Source organism: Bison bison, unplaced genomic scaffold, assembly GCF_000754665.1.
Source record: "Bison bison bison isolate TAMUID 2011002044 unplaced genomic scaffold, Bison_UMD1.0 scf7180017864461, whole genome shotgun sequence".
NCBI classification, from domain to species: domain Eukaryota; kingdom Metazoa; phylum Chordata; class Mammalia; order Artiodactyla; family Bovidae; genus Bison; species Bison bison.
Window position 1 is genome coordinate 19587813 of NW_011495023.1, and position 9024 is coordinate 19596836.

Sequence of the window (9024 nt, forward strand, 5' to 3'; positions counted from 1 at the left end):
AGCAGCAGCCCCACTATTTAACAAAAACAGCAATAAAATAAAAAAATGTTCAAGGTTTTGTTCAAAGCCCCTAAAGCAGTACTCCTTAGCAAAAAGAGATGATACAATTCTGTGACATTGAATGTGATAAATTACCAAATGAACTCATCAGATTAATCAGATAAGTTAAAAGCATGACTTTGACACAGTAATTCAATGCCTTAGTTGGAGGGTAGGGCTCATCTCCTTTTTTTTTTTTTTAAACAGGAGAATACATAGATTTTTTTTTTATATTGTTCAAAGTCAGTCAAAGCACCTCTTACACAAAAGAGCAAACAATTTTAAAAACCTATTACTGAAGAAAGAAAAATCTCACATTATCTCAAAACTCAGTTTTCTCCTTTGGAGATAAACACTTAAATTTTTTAAATTTTTCTTTTTTTGCTCAGGGTTTATACTACCTATGGGCTTCCCTGGTGGCTCAAATGTTAAAGAATCTACCTTCAATGCGGGAGACCTGTGTTTGATCCTTGGGTTGGGAAGTTCCCCTGGAGATGGGAACAGCTACCCACTGTGGTATTCTTTCTGGCCTGGAGAATTCCATGGACAGAGGAGCCTGGCAGGCTACAGTCCAAGGGTTCGCAAAGAGTTGGACATGAGTGAGCAACTTTCACACACATACACACATACTACCTATATGACAAAATCATACATGTCAAAACTTTCTACATTTTAGTAAACAACATAATGGAATGGTCTGTCTAAAAAGAAACATCTGAGAGTGGTGATTAAAACATATGTGGGAGCACATGTATTTGTTATTAAAAAGATCCTAAAGTGGCCATGCTGGAAATCTAAGTGCCCAGGGACTGTGGAAAGCAGAGATCACATATAATCAACCACAATGAAGAGATTAGAGGGAACATGTGTTCATGTCCCTTCTCTCAGTCACTGCTTTCTTCCCATTCTATGGAAATACAACTTCCCATTCTATGGAAATACAAGCTAAAGGAAAAAAAAAAAACCACAAAACCCTAGCTGATTATACTTCTGAAGCAATTTCCTTGGTGCTTATTCTGGCTCAGAAGATCACATGGTAGATAGTTAAATGAGTTTCCCAGTCCATAGGAAAGACTGATAGAGACAGAATTAGATATTAGATTGATTGAAGGATAAAAGCCATGAAAATAGTTTCCTGAATTCCTATTATTGAGATAACAATTGATTTCTACACAATTACCTATTTAGATGACCCCGCTTTATTCATAAGTGGAAAATCAAAATGGACCAGATCATCGAGAAAGAGAAAAACCAAAGCAAGAGTAAATGAACCTCTCCCTCTTTTGGAAGTTGAATTTTCTCTTTCCAGAGGCAGCAACTCTACTTGTAACATGCCTATTTCATTTTTAAACCTCTAAATGCTGCTGCTGCTGCTAAGTTGCCTCCGTCGTGTCCAACTCTGTGCGACCCCATAGACGGCAGCCCATCAGGCTCCACCGTCCCTGGGATTCTCCAGGTAAGAACACTGGAGTGGGTTGCCATTTCCTTCTCCAATGCAGGAAAGTGAAAAGTGAAAGTGAAGTCGCTCAGTTGTGTCTGACTCTTCGCGACCCCATGGACTGCAGCCTACCAGGCTCCTCTGTCCATGGGATTTTCCAGGCAAGAGTACTGGAGTGGGGCGCCATCGCCTTCTCCGAAACCTCTGAATAGCCTTCTCTAATTCTTCATTTACATACACTTCAGATGCGCGGTGACTGTTAGGTGGAGAAGAATTCCCATTTTCTAATTTGGGTTCCACGCTTTTGTTGTCACTAGCACTGCAATTATCTGCATGCAGTGGCTTCTGGAACTAGTCCTGTATTGTTTTATTTTTCAGATCAGATTTTTTTTAACAGTAGGAGGACTGTGAATTTTTATTTGAATTATGTGTTTCATCTTACCGAGCAGACAAGCTGCAGACTACAATGACATGCCTGTCCCATGTCTAATTTTCGATTAGTGGGATCTTGCCTCAGATTTTGTGACATTTGTGTATCAAACTATTGGTCTTCTTTCACTTTAAATGTAATTACCGGGTCCCTTACATTTTTATTTTCTATATCATTATAAAAACTCTCCTCAATTTTGATAAACACATGTTCAATGTCTAGTTGATCATTTTCAAAGTCTACTTTATTTTCAGAGAAACAAAGCTTTGAAGATGACCGACAAGTTTATCCCAGGGACCCAGAATTTACAGATGATGGGAAAACATTTTTGAGACTGAGTTCTTTTTGTTCAGAAAATGCTTGGAATACTAGAGAGACAGATACTCCAAATGCATCTTTTTCCTCACAATCAGGTATATTATTTGTGAGATTAGGAGATATTTCCTTTTGGTTTGCTCCTTCTTTAGGGTTATCACATAGTGGATCTTCCTCAGGACAAACGATAATTTGATATTCCTCACAAATTTCACCGAACTTCTGCTTTAACTCATTTGTGATGGGTTTTAACTTATCTTTCCATTCTAATTTGCCTTGTTTGATACACATTTTCTCATACAGTATTAAACCAGAAATTGAAATTTACAGTTTTACATACCTGTGAAAGGTTATTTTCATCTCCATCAAGTTTTTCTTGTTCTTCCTCTGTTATCATTTCCAAGTCTAGTTCTGTTGACAAAGCTGCATGTTTAGTTAAAATTACTTAGAATATTTAGGTAAAAGACATAATGTTCATTTAAAACATAGATCTACAACATTGTATCAAATGACAGATTAAGTCAATCTTAATCTTCAGCTGAATATTTACTTCTTTAAGAACTACTTCCAATGATCTAAAAACTTCAACAAACCATTTGGGATATACCAGATGTTACCTGGTTACAGTCAAACAGCTCAAAGATTCATTCACAGATTCATCCAAATATCAGTGAACAAAACGAAATGTCAAAATACAGGACAGACATATAAAGTCACCATATATTCTCGTCTCTACTTCATAACAGGACCTTTTTAACAATACACCAAGCTTCAACTGTAACATTATTCATGGTTTATAAAATTCCTCTTACTTTTTATGCTTTTATCAGTTCCTTAATCCAAAATGCTTCCCTGTGCTCTTCTGACAAATTACTTTTCATCTTTTAAAGCTCAACCTGCTTTGTGAAGTTGTCTTTGGTTACTGCTATCTTTCCCCTGATAAACAGGTATCTCTTTCCTTGTAGCTACCTTACTTTAAAGATTTTTCTATTGTATCTTTCTAGATTTTCCTAGTGATAGATAAACATCTGAACTGTAAATTATTTCTTCACATGTCTATCCCCTTGGCTCCTAGACTACACAGAAGAAGCTCTTAAAAATCATGTGGGTATAGATTTTCCTTTTTTCCCACTTGTTATTTTACTTAAGGATAATTGTGTCACAGAATTTTGTTGTTTTCTGTCAAACCTCAACATGAATCAGCCATAGGTATACATGTATCCCCTCCCTTTATGAACCTCCTTTCCATCTCCCTCCCCATCCCACCCCTCTAGGTTGATACAGAGTCCCTGTGTTTCTTATTCAGTAATTATTTCTCAGGTTTCTGCTCAGTACTAGACCCTGGAGTTTAAGGAAAAACGTAGATAAAAGGTGTCAGGGATGGCTTTTCTAGAGATAATGCCTGAGCACAGACTTACACAGTTCAAGGGCACAGAGGGCAGGAGGGGGAGAGCACTTAAGGCTGGAGCAAGACAGGAAGAGAAGCACACGCAGGACAGGGTAGATACTTGTCCGAAGTAAAGGGACAGGGGCTGATGGAGATCTTGGCATCCCGTCCCATCACTTCGTGGCAAAGAGATTGGGAAACAACGGAAACAGGGACAGACTTTATTTTCCTGGGCTCCAAAATCAATGCAGATGATGACTGCAGTCATGAAATTAGAGGATGCCTGCTTCTTTGAAGAAAAGATATGACAAACTTAGACAGAGTATTAAAAAAGAGACATTACTTTCCTGACAAAGGCCCGTCTAGTTAAAGCTAGTAGTCCTGTACGGACTACTTCTCTGGTAGTCATGTATGGATGTGAGAGTTGGACCAAAAAGAAGACTGAGCACTGAAGAACGGATGTTTTTCAACTGTAGTGTTGGAAAAGGCTCTTGAGAGTCCAAGGGTCTCTCTGTAAGGAGATCAAACCAGTCAATCCTAAACAAAATCAGTTCTGACTATTCATTGGAAGGACTGACGCTGATGCTGAAGCTCCAGTACTTTGGCCACCAGATTCAAAGAACTGACTCATTAGAAAAGACCCTGATGATGGGAAAGATTGAAGTCGGGTGGAAAAGGGAATGACAGAGGATGAGATGGTTGCATGACATCACTGACTCCATGAACGTGAGTTGAGCAAGCTCTGGGAGATGGTGAAGGACACAGAAGCCTGGTGTGCTGTAGTCCACAGGGTTGCATGGAATCAGACACGACTGAGCAACTGACCAACAACAACAGGGAGAGGTGAGCAGGGCATCAACAGCAGTTGATGGGCATCAGTGGTGCTTTAAGAGGTCTAGACACCAATATGATTTAGTGCTTCATGGTCACCTGTGCTTTTGAGATTGGTGACTCTAAATGCTATGGGAGGGATGAATTTGAAGAGTATACAAATAACTGGAGAAAGACAAATCTGAAGGCATTAATACTGAGGAAAAAAAGGTGATGCAGGCCTGAACTGAGGGAGTGTTTACAGAAATATTTTAGGATATAAAACTTTCAGGGTACAGTATAGATAAATTTTTAAGAAACCAATAAATGTACAAATCCAGGGACTCCAAAAGAGTAGATTCTGCTTGTTATTTTATAAAAGGTATCGAGTGAGAAGGGAAATGATCAACATGAACTGACTGAATTTGCTTCTATTTATTTCGTAGTTTTCCTATTTCACATTGTCCAGTGTTGAAGGGACTCGTGTAGGTGTTTTATTTGAATTTGCTTTTCCTGACCTACCAAGCTCATGGAGAAACAGGAGCAAATGACTCAGTTGTACAGATTAAAAGAAGAAAAAGCAAACACTTTGAGTTTAGAGCTTGTAGTCACTATTCTAGGAGATAACTGAGAATCTTCTGTAAATGCAAAGGTGAGGATAGAAAAGAAAAAAGTACAGGAGTGAAAAAAGAAACAGTGTATGATTTCTTACTATAGCCCTGACCATATGACTGTTTAAAGGTGCTAAATTAATTAGTATTTATGGACAACACATTATTAGATGTGGTTACTCAATAGATTTGGCATTCTAGTAGAGTCAGAATTGACTTTATATATGCTGCTTTTAAATAAAACAGCACTCCTTTATACCAGCATCCCTTGTGAACTCTTAATTCATTACAAATAATAAAACAAGTTGATATACTATGTGGACACAGCTGAGAAGGAGGTACTATGTTGCACATTTCCCATGACCCCATTACCACTGGCAAAGCCAATTCCAAAATATATGAAGTCAGAGAAGACACGAGAAATATTTTAGTATTTGGTATCAGAGTTGCTTTTGCAGTTATACTGATATAATCATAACTAATACTTATGAATTGACAGCTATATAAAAATATTGCTATGAAGTTGCATTTTGAGAAGGCAATCTCTAGATGTCTACCTAGTTTCCCAACTAGTCCCAGAAATAGCATAGCTGATATTCAGCTGATAGCATCAGCTGAATAGCATCGCTGATTCAATGGATATGAACTCGGGCAAACTCCGGGAGATGGTGAGGCACAAGGAGGCCTAGAGTGCTGCCCTGCAATGGGTCACAAAGAGTTGGACCTGATTTAGTGACTGAACACCACCACCGACAACAACTTCTTTAATTACAATGAGACAGTCTTTCCTCAAATTATCAATATCTTTAGAACTGATTTTTTAAGCCTTAGATAGACATCATAAACTTACATAAGAAATGAGTCTTGTGGGTGACTAATTGTTTCCATGTGAAAATAGGATAAGTCTAGGACCACACTGGATCCAAACAGCACAGAGTGCCATGAGGCAAGAATGAATACAACACAGAAATATTTGCTTTAGAAAAAGGAATTGTCAGGTCTAAATTACTTAAGAGAAATCAAAGAAACAAGCAAGAAATGTAAAAGTGAAACTTTAAACTCCGTGTCAACACAAGGGCCCCTTTATCGTTTCACATCCAACCAGGTCAATGGTTTAAAATGGTGGTTCTGAAGTGTGACCTAAGAATCCCTGAAGTCCAGAGATCCACTGGGCCAGGGGGTCCAAGAGGTCAAAACTATTTTCACAACTCTAAACATTAGTTCCATTCTCATTCTTTCTGAGTGCACAGTGGAGTTCTTCAGAGATATTTTAAGACTCAGTGAAGTAAAATGGAGTGGTTTGTGGTTTAGTCCTAAGTTGGGTCTGACTCTCGTGACCCCATGGACTGTAGCTCGCCAGGCTCCTCTGGCGATAGGATTTTCCAAGCAAGAATGCTGGAGTGGGTTGCCATTTCCCTCTTCAGGAGATATTCCTGACCCAGGCGTCAAATCTCAATCTCCTGCACTACAGGCAGATTCTTTGCCGACTGAGCTACCAGCGAAGCACCCAAATGGGACTGGAATGGGTGAATTTAACTCAGATGACCATTGTATCTAGTACTGTGGGCAAGAATCCATTAGAAGAAATGGTGTAGCCATCACAGTCAACAAGAGTCTGAAACAGTACTTGGATGCAATCTCAAAAATGACAGAATGATCTCTGTTCGTTTCCACGGCAAACCATTCAATATCACAGTAATCCAAGTCTATGTCCTGACCAGTAATGCTGAAGAAGCTAAAGTTGAACAGTTCTATGAAGACCTACAAGACCTTCTAATATTAACACCCCAAAAAGATGTTCTTTTCATTATAGAGGACTGGAATGCAAATGTAGGAAGTCACGAGATACCTGGAATAACAGGCAAATTTGGCCTTGGAGTACAGAATGAAGCAGGACAAAGGTGAACAGAGCTTTGCCAAGAGAACGTACTGGTCATAGCAAACACCCTCTTCCAACAACACAAGAGAAGACTCTACACATGGATATCACCAGATGGTCAATGATGAAATCAGATTGATTCTATTTTTTGCAGTCAAAGATGCAGAAGCTCTATACAGTCAGCAAAAACAAGACTGGAAGCTGACTGCAGCTCAGATCCTGAACTTCTTATTGCCAGCTTCAGACTTAAATTGAAGAAAAGTAGGGAAAACCACTAGACCATTCAGGTATGACCTAAATCAAATCCCTTAGGATGATACAGTGGAACTGACAAATAGATTCAAGGGAGTAGATTTGATAGAGTGCCTGAAGAACTATGGGCAGAGATTCGTGACATTGATCAAGCACATTTCCAGGAATAAGAAATGCAAAAATGCAAAATGGTTGTCTGAGGAGACCTTACAAATATCTGAGAAAAGAAGAGAAGCTAAAGGCAAAGGAGAAAAAGAAAGATATACCCATTTGAATGCAGAGTTCCAAAGAATAGCAAGGAGAAATAAGAAAGTCTTCTTCAGTGATCAATGCAAAGAAATAGAGGAAAACAATAGAATGGGAAAGAATAGAGATCTCCTCAAGAAAGTAAGATATACCAAGGGAACATTTCATGCAAAAATGGGCACAATAAAGAACAGAAATGGTATGGACCTAACAGATGCATAAGATATTCAGAAGAGGTGGTAAGAACACACAAAAGAACTGTACAGAAAAGATCTTCATGACCCAGATAAGCATGATGGTGTGATCCCTCACTTAGAGCCAGATATCCTGGGATGTGAAGTCAAGTGGGCCTTAGGAAGCATCACTACGAACAAAGCTAGTAGAGGTGATGGAATTCCAGTTGAGCTATTTTCAAATTCTAAATGATGATGCTGTGAAAGTGCTGCACTCAATATGCCAGCGAATCTGGAAAACTCAGTAGTGGCCACAGGACTGGAAATGGTCAGTATTCATTTCAATCCCAATGAAAGGCAATGCCTAAGATTGTTCAAACTACCACACAATTGCACTCATTTTACACGTTAGCAAAGTAATACTCAAAATTCTCCAGGCTGGGCTTCAACAGTACATCAAACATGAACTTCCAGATATTCAAGCCAGATTTAGAAAAGGCAAAGGAACCAAGATCAAATTACCAACATCCATTATCATCACAAAAGCAAGAGAGTTCCAGAAAAACATCTACTTCTGCTTTATTGATCACCCCAAAGCTTTTAATTGTGTGGATCACAACAAACTGGAAAATTCTTAAAGAGATGGGAATACCAGACCACCTGACTGGCCTCCTGAGAAATCTGTATGCAGGTCAATAAGCAACAGTTAGAACTGGACATGGAACAACAGACTGATTCCAAATAGGGAAAGGAGTATGTCAAGGCTGTATATTGTCACCCTGCTTATTTAGCTTATATGCAGAGTACATCATGCGAAATGCCAGGCTAGATAAAGCACAAGCTGAAATCAAGATAGCCAGGAGAAATATCAATAACCATAAATAAGCAGATGACACCACCCTTATGGTAGAAATCAAAGAAGAACTTAAGAGCCTTTTGATGAAAGTGAAAGAAGAGAGTGAAAAAGTTGGCTTAAATCTCAACATTCAGAAAACTACGATCATGGCATCTGGTCCCATCTCTTCATGGGAAATAGATGGGGAAATAGTGGAAACAGTGACAGATTTTATTTTGGGGATCTCCAAAATCACTGCAGAAGGGGACTGCACCCATGAAATTAAAAGACGCTTGCTCCTTGGAAGAAAAGCTATGACCAACCTTGACAGCATATTAAAGAGCAGAGGCATTACTTTGCCAATATCGGTCTGTCTCATCAAAGCTATGGTTTTTCCAGTAGTCCTGTTGGATGTGAGAGTTGGACTGTATACAGAAACCTGCACACTGAGGAATGATGCTTTTGAAATGTGGTGTTGGAAAAGACTCTTGAGAATCCCTTGGACTGCAAAGAGATCCAACCAGTCCATCCTAAGGGAAATCAGTCCTGAATATTCATTGAAAGGACTGATGCTGAAGCTGAAACTCCAATACTATGGCCACCTGATGC

General features: G+C 39.0%; 1 protein-coding gene across 1 annotated transcript in view; it reads right to left on the reverse strand.

Moving 5' to 3' along the window:
* Nucleotides 1-9024, reverse strand: part of LOC105003111 (ankyrin repeat domain-containing protein 26-like) — a 48140-nt gene that overhangs the window by 23828 nt on the left and 15288 nt on the right. The window contains exon 9 of the mRNA XM_010860076.1: nucleotides 2563-2645. Coding sequence (XP_010858378.1) covers nucleotides 2563-2645 — 83 coding nt within the window. The remainder of the gene's footprint in view (nucleotides 1-2562; nucleotides 2646-9024) is intronic.